This window comes from Ursus americanus, chromosome 13 (assembly GCF_024610735.1).
Source record: "Ursus americanus isolate L20-20 chromosome 13, mUrsAme1.1.p, whole genome shotgun sequence".
Lineage (NCBI taxonomy): Eukaryota > Metazoa > Chordata > Mammalia > Carnivora > Ursidae > Ursus > Ursus americanus.
Genome location: NC_142139.1, coordinates 14,447,516 through 14,467,420, shown reverse-complemented (window position 1 = coordinate 14,467,420; position 19,905 = coordinate 14,447,516). Strand labels below are relative to the sequence as shown.

At 39.2% G+C, this 19,905-nt stretch overlaps 1 protein-coding gene across 5 annotated transcripts in view; it reads left to right on the top strand.

Moving 5' to 3' along the window:
- Window positions 1-19,905, top strand: part of PRDM5 (PR/SET domain 5) — a 193,889-nt gene that overhangs the window by 164,513 nt on the left and 9,471 nt on the right. For 4 of the 5 annotated variants that reach the window (XM_045799063.2, XM_045799061.2, XM_045799062.2 and 1 more), the window contains one exon: window positions 18,046-18,150. In XM_045799063.2, coding sequence (XP_045655019.1) covers window positions 18,046-18,150 — 105 coding nt within the window. Of the gene's footprint in view, window positions 1-2,838; window positions 3,391-18,045; window positions 18,151-19,905 lie in introns of those variants that run through there. The other variant, XM_087866427.1, reaches the window with a different exon arrangement.

Genomic DNA, 19,905 nt, shown 5'->3' with positions numbered 1-19,905 from the left:
TAGTGGCTGAGCTAGGGTAGAGTTGTGAGTGACAGAAGCCACTCGTCCAGGGACTGATTCTTAGCATGGCAGAAAACGGATGGTCTGAGGTTCTTCAGTGGTACTTTCAGAGCGGAGAGTGCCTTCCACCTTACCAAAAAGTGACCAACACTTGAAAACCTCCTTGACCTTTACGACTACCCTTGAGGCTCCCTGACTGCCTAGCTGCCCAGCCCTAAAGCCCTAAAGCCTGGACGAATTCCAGGTCTCAGACATTCCAAAGCGTTCATGCGAAATGCAGGCTGGATCCCAGTGCCAAAACTCAGCACATCAGTGGGGACAATTCTAGTGGTTTTCCTAGGACTAGTCTCAATATGCATTACATTGAATTAATTTGAATTAAATCCATTTAACTCAAACCTTTGTCATTATCACATATGTTGTATATAAATATCTATCTCTACGTAACTATACATATTATATATATACATGTATACGTACACATTTCTTAGTATGTGGCTGGCTATTTCAGCTCGTCCTAGTCGGTGGACGAACATATTTGGTTTACTCTTCCAGTACAAATTAAAAGCAACATTTTGCTGGAATGTGATGTGCTGAGTGCTTTAGATCTATGATATATATTTGGCTTTCTAGAGGCAACAGAAGTGAAGCAACAAAAATTAACATGTGTTTTTAGACATGTAAGTAGCATACCGAGTCATTGCCAAAGAAATGACAATCCATTGACAATATAGTCTTTAACATGCGGGACAGTTTATCACCAAGTAATATACGACTCAATGGTTAAATTTTAAATTTTCAAAATATTAAATTCTGTTTATATTTCCCCGTTGGCAGGACATGAGTTAGTTCTCCAACATCTGTCCCGTTAAGAGCTGTTGCCAGAGCTGTGGCTGCCGCGTGCTCAATGTCTGTCCCTTTTCCTGCAGTCCTGAGTCTAAAGGCCCCGAGGCCTGCCCTACTGTGCATCCCCACCCTCATTTTTGTGTCTTGAGATGACCAGTGTATGTTCTTTCACCCCTGTTTGGAGAGAGGTCTTTGGAGATTGGTTCTACACTTAATTTGAGAGGAAAGTCATGCACTTACTGACCTTTCTCTGGGCATTTGGCCCTCTTCGTGGCTTAGTTCCTTTGTGTGCATAATAAAAATTGTGTTAATTGAATCTTCCACCAAATGTGTTATTTACATTGATTTGCCTTAGAGGATATGTGGCTACTAGTAGAAAAACTCATGCCACCGCAAGTATAAAAAGAACAAATTTCTAAGAGATTGCACTGGCAATTCTTTTCTTCTTTTCTTACGTGTGAGCACCCTCTGAGGGGACTGGTACATGTAAACCAAGGAACAAAGGCAAAGAATGAAAACGTTAAACAAGATCATTTCCGTATGCAAAGGATTGGGTCAGAATTGAGATCTGCAATTCTATTAGGCTTTCTGTGTCTTGGAATTTAGTAAAAACAAGGAAATTGCCTCAATTCAAAGTCTTTTCTTTTACCTAATATGTTCTGAGAGAGAATGAGTGGTTGATTTCTGAGTAATTCTGACAGCTCATAAGCAGCTCTCTCTGTCTAAATGTTCTTCCTTTAAACAAAACAACAAAGCAAAACCATCTTTTTGAGGGGGAAAAAGGCACTTCACCCTGAAGTACTGGTCCTCTTACCCGTCCGCCATCCTTCATCCTCCAGCGTCTTAACTTACGCCGGCTGGGATGAGAAGCCACTCTTCTCAGCGGGGACAGTCAGTACTTGCCTGAGTAGCTGAATTCATCCTGCCAATGAGGTGACAGACCCTGATCATTCATACCTGGGATGAGAGAGCAGAAGAGAGAACGACGGGGAGTGTAGGCAGGCCTTGTGTTACCGAATCTTTCCTGTTTCATTCATTGTCCTATTGAGTGACAGCTGAGCACATTTATAGGGATGATGTGTATAATCCCTAGATGATATATAAATGGGGCATTACAACAGGTCATTATTCCTAAATTCAGGCTGTGGTGCTGTTTAATATAGAAACCAACTTGGCATCATCTTGCTCTTTGCCCACACTGAGGAGATTCCTGAGGTGTGGGGCTTTCAGGACTGAAACTGGGCTCGCCCCGGGTAAACGGGGACAGTTGGTCATACTAATCAGAGTTCTTAAAATAAATTAATGCGAAGTCTCTTCTCAAGGAACATACTGAACCCCAAACAATCAGAAGCTAGTGAGTGAAGTCACCATTATGTTTAAAAAAAAAATGGCAAAATTGGATTGATTACTGGTTACTGTTGATGATGGTAGATCATTTGTTTTGGGGGTAAGAATGGTATTTTGCAAAAGGTAGGAAGTATATAGTAGCCTGCAGTCTGTGTAGTACCACCAGAGATTAACCAAAACTTTTCACAAGATAGTCACCCATTTGTGAAAGAAGATTGAGCTCAAATTTACCTGCAGAACAAAACCATTCAGATGAAAAGGGGAAAGAGTGAAGATGCTAATTTTGTGAATAAAAGTAATGTTCTGGGGTTGCCTTTGAATTAAAAATGTTCATGATTTTAAATTTCAAAAACAAAAATGCTCCCATTACAATAATCCTGTCCTTCCTTCCTTCCTTTTTTCTTTCTTTGTTTCTATCTTTCCCTTTCTCTCTTTCTTTTTCTTTCTTTCTTCCTCTTTCTTCCTCTCTTTTTCTTTCTTTCTTTCTTTCTTTTCTTTCTTTCTTTCTTTCTTTTCTTTCTTTCTTTCTTTCTTTCTTTCTTTCTCTCTTTCTTTCTTTCTTTCTCTCTTTCTTTATCTCTTTCTTTCTCTCTCTCTCTCTCTTTCTCCATCTCTCTGTCTCTCTCTGTCTTCCTAACCTTACAGGCTGACTGACTTTTTGTCAAAACATTGTATGACTCGAGCACATTCAAATCTAGCAAGATCTCTGCCAGGACAGCCATGGAATCCTCACCTGTGCAAATAGACAGACGTTTTTTCAGCATTTTTGAGGTTTGAAGGGGGCAGGTTTATGCTACTAGCTCGCTGCCATCTGTGGAGTGTGTTGATTCAGAGATGTAATTTATATTGATGATATGATTTCCTCCGACTTCTGCCTGTGCCTTGATGGTTGTGTTTCACCTGTTGACATGAACTTGGCTGAAATGAATGCTCCCTTGGCCATGGGTGAATTAGTTGCATGTGTGATAGCACCTTTCTGCTGTGTTCTTGTTATTTTCAAAGTTGCGTAATGGGATAAGTATGTTATTCCTTTAGAATTAGATATCCCTTTTCTAGGGCTTTGCATTTACATAATTCCTTTCTCCTACAGACCTCTGAATAAACTTTATAGTTTTATTCAAAGATGGATTACACTTGCCACCATCACATATGTCAGAAAGCATGCTTGTTATTTTTGGAAGTAGGCAAGTTGAATTAAATCAATTCTCTATGGACTAATTGGATTTGCTTCTTAAATGTGAGAGTCTATGGCTATATTGTGTTCTCATTTCACATTATTCTTTGTAGCCCATACCACTATATTATGGCTCCTAAATTGACAGAGATATTTGGTATTTGCTGCATATTATTATATTTCAAATTGTGTAACCACAAAAATTGAAGGTTGATGGACAAGTAAACCTCAACTCCATTTACTCCATCTGCCCTTTTTGCAAGTCTGTTGTTGGACTCTTCTTAAGGATAAGGATTATGTCTCAAAGCTTGGGTCCCCCACAGTTCCTAACACAGTGTCTGGCTCAATAGCAACGGAGACTTTCGCTGATGAATTTACCCTCAATTACACCATCACCTAATCATGGGGGTTATCATGATTGGTGTCGGATCACTTGTAAATGGAGCTCGACAAATTTAAATTAACTGGTAGGTAAGGTTAGATATAGAAAAGGACTAGCCCAGATATAGAAAAGGACCTTTTTAAAGAAAGTAGTTAATATTTTTCTTCCTAAGTTTGCCTTTGGTGGTGCGTTACTATGTCTTGAGACCACATTTTTCAGAAATACCCCATACGTAAATGAAGCAACCCAGAACATGAAAAAAAAAAAAAAAAGAGGCTGTTTAAAACTTCTAAGACTTACTTTGATTTTCATTAGCAATTTTTTAAGATACAACACAAAAATGTTGAAGACAATATGTGACAAAAGAAAAAGTCGCATTAGTGTCCTGTGCTCTCACAGCTCTAACAGCTTGTGGTCATGATTGCCTTCATTTCCTTTTCTTTTTTTTTTTTTAAAGATTTTATTTATTAGAGAGAGAGAGAGCATGAGTGGGGTGAGGGGCAGAGGGAGAAGCAGACTCTCCGTTGAGCAGGGAGCCAGACGCTGGGAGCATGACCTGAGTGGAAGGCAGACGCTTAACTGCCTGAGCCACCCAGGTGCCCCTGATTAGTCATTCCTGATTGTTATATGAAACTCAGCATTTTTGGACACGATATGTGTGTGTGCATATATATATATATTTATTAGAACATATACATATAAGTATAGATACATATACACATTTATCTTTTATATTTTTATATTTATTTCCCTTCTGCTCCCGTCTACCTTCCTTATATTTCCTCATATTTTTGTTAGAATTTGCATTTATATTTCAGAGTTTGATTTATAATTTTGTAAGATGGTGAGAATAACTTTTTCCTTATTATAAAATGTTCGTGTTCATACGCTTAGTCTTCTTTTGTAAGATTTTTGAGAAAAATCTAAACAATTAGTCATTATGCAGGGAAAGAAATCATTTCCCTTTAGATAATTTAAATAATAACACTTTCACTTAACTAGCATTCCTTTTCTTTCAAGGATTACAAAGAACATCCTTTACAATGCACAAATCTCACATTGTACTCAGAATTCTTATCAGCAAATATATTTTCAGCTCCTTTCTAACTTTCTTCATGTGTATCAGAAAAATGCTGCTGTCACTCCCATTTTTAGAGCTGAGGCTCTTAGACTGGGTTGTGCATCGTCCTTTCTAAGAGCCAGCCACTGACTTTTTGAGTTGTTGATTTACCGTTGTAGCATTGTACTTCCATCTGAGCAAGAAGTTTCTCTGTCACTGGCATAGTGCCGTTGGAATGTGGCGTAATGATTAGAAGATAGAGATGGTAGAATACTTCCACTCCTAAGTACCCAAAAGCCCCATGAAAGGGTCTCAGATGATGAAGATGTTTAGTAAGTCACATAAGGAGAATTCAGAGGCAGGGCCGTCTCGTGGTTGGTTAAGACAGTGGCTCCACAAGATCTTCAGTGGCTCGGGTTCCTCTCATCTCTCCTGCCGTCCTCAGCCAGCTCCTCACATGCTACCATGTGGCTGCAGCAGCCCACGCATCCCAGTCATACGTGGTCGGCTGCAATAGGCAGAAGCCTTTCCCCGAATCCCCCACTGACGTACTTTCTCTGCTCAGTAACCAAGTCCTGTGACATGCACCAATCTAAACCCGTCATTGAAAAGGAAATGGAATTGCCATCACTGCTTAGCCCAGCGGTTCCCAAATGTGTGTCTATATCACAGTCACCTCGATCCTTTAAAAATGCCAAAGCTCAGGCCACACCCCTGAGCACCAAAATCACACTCTCGGGGGTGGGTCCCAGGCATCAACATTTTAGGAAGCTCCCAGGTGATTCCATGCAAGCAGCTTAGCCTCATCAAGATTCTCTCTCTTGGCTGGGTTAGGTAGCCTCCTCTTCCACTGTGCTCGGCCGGGAGGAAGGGGTTTGATGGGGAGGAAGCCACAACACAAGGAGGTCACTACAGACACCGGCCCTGAAGTAAGCTTGACCTCTCTACCCGATGATGTAACCTTGGTCATATTTTAAAACTAACACTGCTTGGGGCTCCTGGGTGGCTCAGTTGTTAAGCGTCTGCCTTCGTCTCAGGGCGTGGTCCCTGTGTTCCGGGATCGAGTCCCACATCGGGCTCCTCCGCTGGGAGCCTGCTTCTTCCTCTCCCACTCCCCTGCTGTGTTCCCTCTCTCGCTGGCTGTCTCTCTGTCACATAAATAAATAAAATCTTTAAAAAAATTAAAAAAATAAATAAAATAAAACTAACAGTGCTTCATCTGCAAGTGAGAGTAACCGTGCCAAATTTGCAGCATTGCTTAACAATTAAATGGAAAAAAAATTTAAAATTCCCAGCGCTTTACCAGCCAACATGAAGTAGACATTCTATTTACATCCACAATAATGCCTTGGTAGGAGAGAATCATAGGAAGAAGAGAGAAATAGAAGTTATTGTTGCTGTTGTTGTATTTTTCAGTAGTAGTTCTATTATTACTTGAGAAGATGGTGGATCAGATTAGAAGTTCTCACTTCTGGTTGCACTCTCACTTCTGTGCCGTCGCCTGGCCACACCCAGACCAGCTAAGTCAGGCTATCTGGGAATGGAGCCCAGGCATCAGCGTTTCTGAGAAGATTCCCTGGGTGATTCAGGTGTGCAGGCAGCCGCAATCCATAGGCTAGAGACTGGGAGAGTGTGAGGGAGGAATGTAGTTAGGTCAGTTTGCCTCATTATTCCAGATGACCAGTCCGAGTCACCAGTGTAGCCGCAGGGAAACAAGGTTTTCGAACTAGTTTGGATGGTTCTTCGCTTGCTTTGTGCCAGACAAGCTCTTCTGTCACCTCTGTGCAAGTGATAGCACTTCACTGTAGCCATTTAACTTACAAAAATTATTCTGTAGGCCTCAGGAGTGGGTTAGAAAGGGACTGAGTGCCTTCTTGTTTCTATTTAGTTTGTATACACCACTTTAATATAAGAATTATATTCTATTTACTGTGCTTATTTTTAGTTTTCTATATGTGTGAATTGTGCAATCATTTTCCTAGTTTATAGAAAGTGTGTTTTCCATTAGCTACGATGCAAAACCAATTACTGATGTGTTATGTAGAAACCTGCTTTAAATATTCTCCTAGCTTTCTGTAGGCTTCCCAAAGAGTTATAATTTTTAGGTGCATTGTTTACTAGGCCGTGGGTATGTTTTGTCATATGTTGAAAGATCACACCAGCTATAAAAATGAGATGGTGAATAAAAAGCCACAAAAGCTATAAACATCTGTAAAAGAAGTTTTCTAGGCAAGGCTGCTCGTTAGAGGGAAACTCGGTGCACGTTGATTGTGTGCAGCTGGTGGCACGTGACCTTTCAGGAACGGGGCCATTAAGAGGAGCTGTTAGATCTATGGCGGCCGCACTGTGGGCCGTTAGATCTGTCCCCTCAGCTGCGTGTAATAGCAGCCCGTGGGGCCGCACTCGCAGAGCTCCCTCTAAATTCCACCGCGACTCTGTCGTGAATTGGGTGTTTTATGGAATTGGGTAGTCATCTTTTGGTCACAAAACCAGTCTTACCAAGAGAATTAGCTCGTTCCCAATAAAGCAGAAAAATCTGGAAATACCAGTATGGGCTTCACAGTGTCTGCCACCCTGAAGAGCACGTGTCAAGGCTGACCTCTGGTCCGTGTCAGGGCCACCGCAGGATGCTGCCTGGAGCTCTCATTTATTATTCTTGGAGGATCTAGCATGTGAAATACCACGTAACGTATGATGCTGACCCAGTTAACCAAATGACCCCATTTTACAAGAGCGCAAGAGACCCCCTGCTCTGGACACATATCTGAGCAAACAGCCTGGGTGTGCTGGGCCTGGGGGCAGAGGGACTGGGTGTGGAGAATCTACTCACCAGAATGCGTTTTTGTGGCTGGCAGTGGGACCAGTCACTGGAGCATTGGGTCTTCTCTGGGCAGGCATTTCTGAGACAGCGTTTCTGACTTCTGAGATGATTCACTGTTGACAGGATCCATCTTCGTGATACCAGAAAGTTTCCCTTAAAAAAAAAAAAAAAAGACAAGATCTTTAAAGCAGAACGACAATTGTTAAGATGTTTTAAGTTTTAGAAAAAAATGAAAGCACTTTTTTAATAAAATTTCCTTTATTTATTTATTTATATTTTTATTTTTTGATGTAAAGTTCGATGATTCATTAGTGGCGTATAACACCCAGTGCACCATGCAATACGTGCCCTCCTTACTACCCATCACCAGCCCATCCCATTCGCCCACCCCCCTCCCCTCTGAAGCCCTCAATTCGTTTCTCAGAGTCCATAGTCTCTCATGCTTCATTCCCCCTTCTGATTACGAAAGGGGGGTTAATCCTTTAACTTTTTATAAGGAAAAAATTAAACCCACAGAAACAGGGAGAATAGGGGAATGAATTTCTATGGAACCTCACTCAGATTCAACAAATATTAATTTTTTTCCCATTTATAACCTCTCCACTACCCCCAACCATAAAATTTGGAATTTTTATATATATACTATTAAAATGATATTTAATTCAGAGTTAGGTGTAATTCTGTTGGTAGTTATCTTTTATGTAAGATGTATGATATAATTTGTTCACTTAGATGATGAAAGAACTGAATCACGGGCATCTGTGATCGGACATTTTTGTTCTAGACCCATGCTAGCCGAAGTGTGGCTTGAAGACCACTACCAGCCCACAAACTCTTAGTTTCTGGTCTGTGATGAGATTGGCATAGAAATTGTGAGGAAGTACTTTGGACTTTTATAACATTTTGGCATTGCTGCACATCTAAGTGCATGATCATTTTTTTAGTAATTTTTTTTCATCCTACTTTGCAAAAGTATCAGTCAGCAGCCACTGAGAGCAACACAGTCTTTCACTGCAGATAAATCAGGAAGTACTCTTCAGTAGGGCACGTCTGTGATTTTGCCCTCCAGGGGACAATTGGCAATGTCTGGAGATATTTTGAGTCAGCACAATTGGAGAATAAACTTAGAGGGGAGAGGTATATGCTACTGACATCTAGTGGGTACACAGGACAGCTCCCTAAAACAGCATTATCTGGCCCTAAATGTCAGTGGTACTGAGGTTGAGAAACCCTGCTCTAGACCACAGTGGAGGGCTTATGCTGTCTGTGCCTTGCCTAAGGAGATTTGGCAAATGGGTCTTACCAGGGTGCAGGCTGACCAGAGTCTAAGGCTGTTTGTATGTGACCTGCCCTTACACAAGAGTCTCCACATTCTACTTCGGAAATTAGCAAGACCTTTTGCAGATGGAAGAGTTTGACTGTTAAATGACTTTGCCCCAAATGGTATAGAAACATGATGCTTTTATATATAGTCACAAGTTGCGTGTTTCATCTCTGCCAGAGTTTGTAACGTGCCCAACAGGAGAAAGTCAGCCACTGCTGCAGCAGCTGAGAACATGGGGAACTAGAAATTTATAAAATTTCTGTTTATTTAGAAATTTCGTATTTAAGGGGCGCCTGGGTGGCAGAGCGGTTAAGCGTCTGCCTTCGGCTCAGGGCGTGGTCCCGGCGTTATGGGATCGAGCCCCACATCAGGCTCCTCCGCTATGAGCCTGCTTCTTCCTCTCCCACTCCCCCTGCTTGTGTTCCCTCTCTCGCTGGCTGTCTCTATCTCTGTCGAATAAATAAAAAAATCTTTAAAAAAAAAAATTCGTATTTAAGAAATTCGTACCAAATCCCTGCTTCATGAGGTTTTTAAGATTTTCTTTTAAAGTTAGAAGTAGGAAATGATCATCTGATGAAAGTCGTCATTTTTCTGAACTTTAATAGGGAAAATATGAATAGCTAGAAATATTTAGTCTAGAAAAGATAATCAAATAAAATTAATTTGGAACAAGAGATAACTTGTATATCCTAATATACTTGTGTGTGTGCATGTGTGTGTATGTGTGTGTGTATGTGCGTGTGTGTGAGAGAGAAAGAAAGAAAGAGAAAAAGAGAGAGAGACTTATTTCCACATCTGATTCCTCTTCAGTGAGTTTCTTCTTTCAAATTGTATTTGCTGTCCAAGTTACTCACATGGAAGTAATTTCATTAACACCATGGACATTCTGGCCTTGCTTGGTGTAGCTTTGAGCAAGACAAATAGGGAAGAGTTTGTCCATCAGGTATATCCACGTACTATATAACAACCAAGAAGCCAGTGTTTTGCTCACAGGTTGAACCCTGTCATAAGCCAGCTATGTTTATATATGTTCAGAATACCACAGGCGGGGCGCCTGGGTGGCACAGCGGTTAAGCGTCTGCCTTTGGCTCAGGGCGTGATCCCAGCGTTACGGGATCAAGCCCCACATCAGGCTCCTCCCTATGAGCCTGCTTCTTCCTCTCCCACTCCCCCTGCTTGTGTTCCCTCTCTCGCTGGCTGTCTCTATCTCTGTCAAATGAATAAAAAAAAAAAAAAAAAATCTTTAAAAAAAAAAAAAAGAATACCACAGGCTCTGCCAGTCCTCCTCATCCTCACTAGTCTGCCTGTTTCAATTGCTTACTGATTTTTATTTCTCAATTTTATTGGAGTCAGGCTACCACTGTCACAAAAGAGTATTTATTAACCATCATCCTATGACTTCCTTAAACCATTTATCTTAACCTCTGAGTACAAGGGAAAACGCTCACTTGCCATATTTTCTGTTTCTATTTGATTGGGCCTAACATAAAAACAACCAAGGTAATATTCAGAATACCCACCTATGGCATGCTGATAATCTACCCATGATCCACCCTTGTCTTTGGTAGTCTTTGTAGTGGAGGACATGCTTCTTTACCTATCCTGGCAAGCAGTCCTAACAGGAAACCACCAATAAATTTCTATTTTAAAGAACTTCAACATTCAGATCCCTCCAAGATTTATTAAAAATGTGACTTTGTTTCTAAAGTGATTCTGAGATTTATTAATTCAGTTCTTATTGGGAAAAAATATAACATTTGAAGTTATTTTTTATGTAGATGGTCATTAGCAATACAAAAATAGGACTTATTATTAGCTACATAACAAGGTACAGGGTGTGGAGCTCTATAAATCCTACCTTTTGAATGAATTCTGCCAAATGCTGTTTGATTAAAGAGAACTGATTAGACTACTGATTAATTCTGCTTTTGACAGATTACACAGTTTAACTGACAAATAGATTGCCTCCATTTAGTAATGATTCCCCAGTTATGATGACAAAGGACAAGCTATTTGTCAGTTAAACTGTGTAATCATTCAGAAACAGAACTAATCAAGGACCTAATCATTTTGTCTCCGGTTAAATCCCGCTAATGAGTTAAAATGTGTAATTTATACTACAGATTCCCCTTGGAAAGTGTTACAATTTCCATGATGTTTTATTGAATCGGATTTTGTGCCCATATTAAAGATTTTGTAATGGAGGAAGAGATAGAGGAAGACAGGTAGTGGAGTTATAAGATGATTAATGTCAAAATGTTGCTAGTGTATGAGTTCTTCGTGGGGGAGGAGCAATGGGGCCTTTGGAAGTCCGACAGTATCCGAACTTGCGTAAACACTTTGGCCACACCAGCCCGCAGATTGTTTTCCAGTGTGTACTTGGGATGGTAGCAGAGAGCTCAGCCTCACCTCTGTTGCCTAACCTGACAATAAGAACTCAAAGATTTCCTAAGCTTTCTGTGTCACATGGTCTCTTGCTGTGTCCACCACTCTGGTTGTCTAACCACTGTCATCCTCAGTGAACCATATGGTAAGGGCAGGCAGCGAAGATTAGAAATTGAAGTTCTCTTCCTTCCTCTCACACAAGCATGGATGCTTCTGGACTGAGAAGTTAGGGCTAAGAATATTTAGGAATGCTCCAGAGGTGACATAGATTTTTTTCACAATTTCCAGAGAAAAGGAGAGGAAGAAAAGGTGAAGGTGTAGCTTATTATCTATGCCCAACTATGTTTACCATGTGAAAGGTGGTATTTCTTTCATATGGCAGACTAGGAATAATTGGGAAGAAATTAGTAAAGAAGGGGGATGAGGGTTTTGTATTGTTTCTTTTTTCCTGAAAAATAAAATGCAGTTTTTTTCTTCTTATTTCAGTTCATTTGGTTTTCTTAAATTTGAGATGAATGCCCTGTGATCTTCTGGCTCTGCCTCTGGTATAACAGCTGTTTACTGGAGCAGGAATTCTGTCATACTTGCTTTGGCATCATTCACTGTAAATTGGAATCTTTTCAGGGGCACCTGGGTGGCTCAGTTGGTTGAGCGTCTGACTCTTGATTGCAGTTCAGATCCTGATCTCAGGGTCGTGAGATTGAGCCCCGTGTCAGGTTCCACACTCAGAACAGAATCTGCTAGGGATTCTCTCTCCCTCTCTCTCTGCCCCTCCCCACACTTGTTCACATGCACTTGCACACATGCTCTCTAAATAAATAAATAAAATCTTTTTTAAAAAATGGAATCTTTTCAAGGGTGGGCATTAAAGTTCTTTCCAAGGAGCACAATATGGCATTCTGACCGAATCTGTCAGGAATTATATCCTTCCTTGTAATTTCTTCAGGAAAATTGTAGATTGTTTAAGACTTGCGGATAAAATAGATGGACAGACATATGAAAGGCAAATATGGCTTCTTCTTACTATACTTTGCTATGACCTAAGGACTCAGAGAACCTTTCTTTCTAGACTGACTTAGAAGTGTGATTGTAGAGTCCTTTGTGAGCTAATAATCTTAGGACAAAATCCCAGGGAACCTTCAGCTTCAAATGGTTCCTGGTAGAAAAGAGTGAGTCCAGGCAGATACAGAACTGCTTCATTAAATGGGTCCCTTTCCCAACTATAATTCTCAATTTTTTAAATTGGAGAAACCTTTCTAACATTATAAATTTCAACCCCAACTTTCCTGCCAACACACACATAGAAGCACATGCTGGTGGTTGTACTTTTAATGTCTTTTATAGGAGAAAATGGATAAGTGAAGGTAATATAATTTCAGTGACATTTGTAAATAAAGTATATTGAAATAATCAGTATTTGGTTAATACCAGCGGTATTTACAAACATTTGAAAAATACCAATATATGAGTGGGCGAATATGTGTGTGTGTGTATAAAACATTATTTATTCAATCCTAGCCAATGCATAATACACATTTGGGTTTTTGAAAACTTTTGTGATAACTGCAAAACCCCTCTGCCTTTCCAGAATCTCCATACACTGGTTTGGAACCTTTCTCAGTACCCATGGGGCACTGTAGGATGCTTACCTAGACAGTACCTGCTAAGAGGAAATTTAGGAATGAATGAGAAGGATGTTCTTAATCAGTGATGCTCAGACCTTGGTTTTCACTGCCTTTTCCTCCTGGAAACTTCCCGTCACTCTCTTAGGATGTCATCCAGATAACTGGTCCTGTCTTAGGTTGTTCTCTGCCAGATACTTACCTGTCATTGCGGCTGCCACAGTGATGTGCCTCTTACTTCTTCACAAGATCTTGTTTTACAGATAAATTGTAGGGAGAAGAGCTTTCCTTTTTTTCTTTTCATATCATCATATTGATATATCTTTATACATTTTTAAAATATAAGTTTAAGTAAAACGTTTGGATATCATGAAAGTCCCAGCAACTCCAAGAAATTTCTCATTTAAATACTTACAACTACATTTTCAAGTTTTTTGTTGTTTTTTGTTTGTTTGGTTGTTTTTAACTGGGCAATATTTGAAGAAATAACAGGCACCAAAAACCATGCAATATGTGAAAAGAGATTGTATTGATTTAGACTAGCTGACAAATGCAGTAAACATATTTTTCGGACGGCCAAGAAAAATGCAATGTTTTTCTGTTTCCTTGAGCAGTCATTTAAAATACAGACGCCCGGGGCGCCTGGGTGGCACAGCTGTTAAGCATCTGCCTTTGGCGCAGGGCGTGATCCCGGCGTTATGGGATCGAGCCCCACATCAGGCTCCTCCGCTATGAGCCTGCTTCTTCCTCTCCCACTCCGCCTGCTTGTGTTCCTTCTCTCGCTGGCTGTCTCTATCTCTGTCGAATAAATAAATAAAATCTTTAAAAAATAATAAAATAAAATAAAATAAAATAAAATAAAATAAAATAAAATAAAATAAAATACAGACACCCTATGTAAAACACCTATCCGTGCTGGATGTAATAAAGCAAATAGCAGATATCCGAACTTGGGGGGAGGGGGGAAGTAACAGTAATCCCCAGGATCCAACAAAGCGAACTGCAGCCAAATGCCAGGGTGATCAGGTCAAGTTAAGAATGAGAACACCTTCAGGGCGTTTGCCAGGATCTGTACATTCAAGGGTTGGTTTTTAATGGTGACGGAAAGGGAGGCAAGCGCTGGGCGTAGGTGGTAGGGCAAGATGGAACCACATCCCACCACAATGCTGGGACCCTAGAAAAGCGATACTCAAAATGAAATCAGGAACTGGAAATAAACAGAGGTGCTTGGGACATTTAACTGTCTCAGAGTCATTACTGGCTAGAGAAAAAGAGTTCTCCTTGGAGTTTGTAACCACAAATCTCTCCCTCAAGTGTGTTTAGAGTTCAGACTTAAAATGCTTCCCTGACCAGAAAACCCTAAGGCAAGAAATAAACTTAAAATGGTCTTTGATTAATAGCATACCAGAATGCCTGGCAGAAGCAAACACAAATGGTGTATGGAGGGACTTACCCTCAATCTAGGGGTCACAGAATTTTAACAGATAAAGACCACCAAACAGGAGCCCATGATTCCAAATTCCAGAAACACCCAAGGAAACAAGAACCATGAGCAGGAGACAGGAGAAACCGCAAATAGCAGAATTACATTTCCAAAAAACTTAAGATAATGATTTATCAGATGAGGTAAATTATACAAATGTCTAGAATATTTTTTAAATAGACATAAGCAACATGAGTAAAAAACAAGATTTTGTCAAAAATTAAGCATAATTGAAAAGAACCAAATAACTTACAAAAATCTAAAATATAATGGAAATTAGAAACTCAAATGATCCTGTTAGCAAGTTATTCATACCTGAAGATAATTGATCAACTGAATCTAAAGAAATTACATATACAAGAGATGGAAATGGTTAAGAGACGTGAAAAATAGTCTGTTATACATCTAATTGGATTTGTAGACTTTCACTTAATAACAAATGAGAAATAAAGTCATTTTCAATCAAATAAAAACAATTTACCATCATCAGATCCTCTGAAGTTCAGTTAAGAAAGCATGAAAAGTAAAGAAATTGTTAAGCATGTATAAAACTAAACCACACTGATGTGTAAAGTAATAATGATTCTGTATCGGGCATTAAAAATCAAGACACAAATAAGATACTGTTACATATAACATGTAATACAGGAGCATTCTGCAGGACTTGTTATTCAGTAGGAGGGAAAACATACAGATAAACTTTAGATTGTGTTAAATTAATGGTAGAATCGTTAAGGATAACCATTAAGAGATAGAAATAGTGTTCATGACTTCTATGATAATACAAGGGGGAAATCATCAATCCAAAACATGCAAGAAAATACAGGGGGAAAAAAACCTGAGAAGATTGGCAAGATAAAAGTAATACACAAAATAAAATGTTAGAAATATATTCAAATATATTTTAATAACAAAATTAATAGATAAATACCCTAATATAGTTATCATAACAGTAATTATAATAAATGATAATGAATATTAAGAAACAAAACTTGCTATCTTAAAAAAAATGAGATAAGGGTAGGTTAAAAAGATCCAGTTGATAACAGTTTATGGAGACACTCCTCATCGATAGGATATAGACTGAAAGTAAAAAGATGAATATACCAGGCAAACACTAATTTTATTTTTTTTGCCTCTTTCTTTTAAACTAAGGTATAATTGACATATAACATTATATATGTTCAAAGGGTGCAAGGTATTGATTTGATACACTTATATATTACAATACGATTACCACCATAGTGTTGGCTAAATCTCCACCATGTCATGTAATTACCTTTGTGTGTGTGCGTGTGTGCACATGTATGTTGAGAACATTTAAGATCTAGTCTCTTGGCAACTTTGAAATACATACGACGGTATTGTTCACTATAAATCACAATTCTGTGCATTAGGTCTCCAGAACTTACTCATCTTCTAACTGCAAATGTGTACCCTTTGGCCAACATCTCCCCAATTTCCCTACCCCCCATCAAATACTAATTTTAAAAAGCTTTTATAGGTATATTAAGATGAAATTAATTTTAAAGTAAAAAGAATTATTACTGGTAAAGAAGATCACTTCAACATGATAAAAGGTCCTATTTTCTAGGAACATAATAGTTTTAAATTTATATACACTCATCATGTACCTCATGAGTCTCAGAATTTGTAAAATACAGTGATAGAATTATAAGAACATACTGGATGTTGGAGTGTAAAACGGTTTATCCACTGTGCAGAGTTTGGCCATTTCTAGAAAAGTTGAAGGTGCAGTCCCACTTCTAGATATACATACCATAGGGGATCACACTGATCTTCACTCAAGTAAACATGTACAAAAAAATCCAGAGCAAATTTGTAAGAGTGAAAAATTGGAAAAACTTGAACCACCTATCACTGGATAATGTATATAAGCAAAATGGAGCATAGCCATTGAATGTAATACGATATGGTATTAAAAATGAGTGAGTAAGGGGGCGCCTGGGTGGCACAGCGGTTAAGCGTCTGCCTCCGGCTCAGGGCGTGATCCCGGCGTTACGGGATCGAGCCCCACGTCAGGCTCCTCCGCTATGAGCCTGCTTCTTCCTCTCCCACTCCCCCTGCTTGTGTTCCCTCTCTCGCTGGCTGTCTCTATCTCTGTCAAATAAATAAATAAAATCTTTAAAAAAAAAAAAAATAAATAAAAATAAAAAATAAAAATGAGTGAGTAGGAACAACGTGTGTTAACCAAATGAAATTGGGGACTAGAAGCTCATAAAGGTAATGTTGAGCAAAAATAAGTCAATTTCAGAAGAACTCACAGAGTTTGCATCTAGTATCATACTATATAAGTAAGTTTAAAAGGCAAAATAATACTATGTCTTACTTAGAGATCCTTCCATTCATGTGCAGTAAAAATATAGAGAAAAACAAGGGAATGGTAAGCCCCATATCCAGCACAGCAGTCACCTCTGAGGACATGGACAGGTGCTGCAGTTAGGGAGTGGGGGTGGGGATGTGTTGAGAAGCACACCTGTCCTGGTAATGTTTGATTCCTTGAGAGCTAGCTGGTAGACAGACACATGTCGGTTTGGTTTTGTAGGTCTGAAAATGTTTATAATACTCTTAAATACTAAGGAGAAAATATGCATGGAACTTATGTACATAACAGGAAATTAAATACACACACACACACACAACCTCAATCTAAAAAACTATTTAAAACATTTTTGAAGATGTGTTTGGAAAAAAATCTCATTGCAAGTTTACTTTAAACCTCATTTTTTCCCTCAAATCTTTTTATTTATGCACTGTTTAGTAATAACCAGCTGTTTTGGGGGGGTTGTTTTGTTTTGTTTTGTTTTTTGATGGGCTGTTTTAGTGGAACAATGTTAATTTATTTCACAGTTCTTTCCAAGTGAAAAGGTTGGTGATGTAAGTGCCTGGTATCAAAGGTGGATGAGGAATGTGGACATTTTCTCTTTTCCTGTGGAGATATTTTTTTTTCCTTAAGAGTCTATAACAAACAATTTAAAAATGCCTCATTTAAAAAAGTAACTTAGATTTTATAAAAGAATGTTCTACCTAGGAAAGAAAGATTGGGCAATAGAAATGAAAATACTTAAATCACAGTTGAGCTGTAGTTTTTTAAACTTACCCCCGAAATCTGATGACAGTTTTGTTCTGAAGTTTTCATTCTCAGTAATTCCTCTGAGATAGTAAACAATTTGTACCATCTAGATCAGGGGTCCCAAACTCTCTTGGTCCGTGATGCCCTTAGTATCTCAGGGAATTTTTGCAGCCCGCCAAGACCAAAAGAAAACCTAAGAGTTCAGTTGTTTTAGTAGTTGGATCATGTCCATCATTCAGAAGCCAGCCTTGCAAAGGTATGACGTAATTAAAGACTGTCGTACAGTCTAACGCTGGAACGTGAACTGCCCTGAGCGTGTAGTTCAGTTTCCCAGCAGATGGTGAGTAGTGCCATTTCTCCTGAATACTTAAAATAACTCGTGGCACCCGTCTGGATTTGCCACAGCACCTACAGAACTAGATAAAATACCCCCCCTCCACGTACACCTTAGTAAGGAGGGCTCTAAGTTCACTCGAATTCATGGCGATCTCTTTCCATTGACCGCAGGAGAAGCCGTACAAGTGCTCAGAGTGCAGCAAAGCCTTCAGCCAGAAGCGAGGCCTGGATGAGCACAAGAGGACGCACACTGGAGAAAAACCTTTTCAGTGCGACGTGAGTTTGGTTTCTCTTCTCTTTGCCCAGTGTCCTCCAGTAACAGAATGCGCTGGAAGAGTGTGTGTGTGTGTGTGTGTGTGTGTGTGTGTGTGTGTGTGTGTCTGCATCTGTGCATCTATGTGGGTGTATGTGTGTGTGTGTGTTTTGCAGTGCTGGTCTTTCTATTAATGTCTTGTGCTGCTTATATCTTTTGATTGCATAAGCTGTGTAACCACTTTGAGTAATTTTGTTCATCCTAGTTTGCTGGCAGCAAATAAACTCTGATTTTCTTTAAGGCACACTTGCACGCTTTTTTAATGCAATTGAGTTGTTCTTTCAAGGTATAAGTGCATGATGATTCAAGGCAGCTTTCATGTGTCTCCCCAGATCTTTGACAGGTTAATGACACTTAAACCAGAGATTTCACTGGTCATAGATATTATTTATTTTGTTACAGCCTAACTATGGATTTCTAAAACATGAACAAACTCCTTTGTTTAAATAATATTGCTAATTGTTTAGATTTTCTGTTTATGACACTTGAATTGAAATGAAATTATCAACATAGTTGTTTACAGTATTTATGAAAGGAAAAATACTACCACTGTCAGTAAAATTAATCTAAGTGTTAATTAATTAAGGGAAAATTTGGTTTCTCAATGAGCGGTGTCACGATTCTGTGTAAGATTGACAGTAGACAGAAGATTGGTACCGGCTTTAGGGAAAACACTTGGATGCTTATTTCCAACACAAAAATAGCAAGAAGAGTATTAATGTAGCTCAGTAGAAGAAGCAGCATTAAAGTTGTGTGTGAAATTGCACAGTAGAGAATTATCTTTAAATGTGGAGGGAAACCCGAGGACTTTGTCCCATTGGCATATCCCAAAGGAAAAAGTATGGAGTAAGCGGTCCACATGAAAGGAAACTCACAGACACAAGATGTTTTCCTTGTCTTTCCATGAAACTTTGGTGGTAAGGTTAAGGCAGCAATGTCCTCCCAGTGGGTCTACTCATAAAAATACTTATGAACAGTGAACTTCTTTAAGGCAAGAAGTACTTGTAGAGAAAGCACGTAGAGCTCTATCCTGAACCGGAGGTACAGCCCCAGCTTCATAATTTCAGTTGGTTTAATTCATTGGTGCTTTTACTGGAAACAATTTCTTATAGGCAAAACCTATTTAGATTACTAAATTGTACAGCTACACAAATAACTGATGGGACATGGAAATTAAATATTAACTGTGTACGGACACCTTCCTACCATCACATTCAACTCAACTTTCATTTATGTGAAATATTTTTGTTGACTACTTCCTAAGCTAAACTTGGCCATGATATTTACTAAAAAAAAAAAAAAAACAAAAAAAACTGTAATGTTACAAGCATGATTTTTTCTATTTACTTCTTTTTTTAATTAATTTTTTTATTATTATGTTCAATTAGCCAGCATATAGTATATCATTAGTTTTTGATGTAGTGTTCAGTGATTCATTAGTTGTGTATAACACCCAGTGCTCATCACCACACGTGCCCTCCTTAATACCCACCACCCAGTTACCGCATTCCCCCTCACCGCTCTGGTCTGCAATACTCAGTTTGGTTCCTGGAGTCCAGAGTCTCTCATGGTTTGTCTCCCTCTCTGATTTCTTCCCATTCAGTTTTCCCTCCCTTCCCCTATCATCTCTTTCTATCATATTTTCAAAACTCTCTGATCCTTTTCTGTGGCTCAAACTGGTCCATTGAGTAGAGATACAATGCCTCCAAAACCTCCCT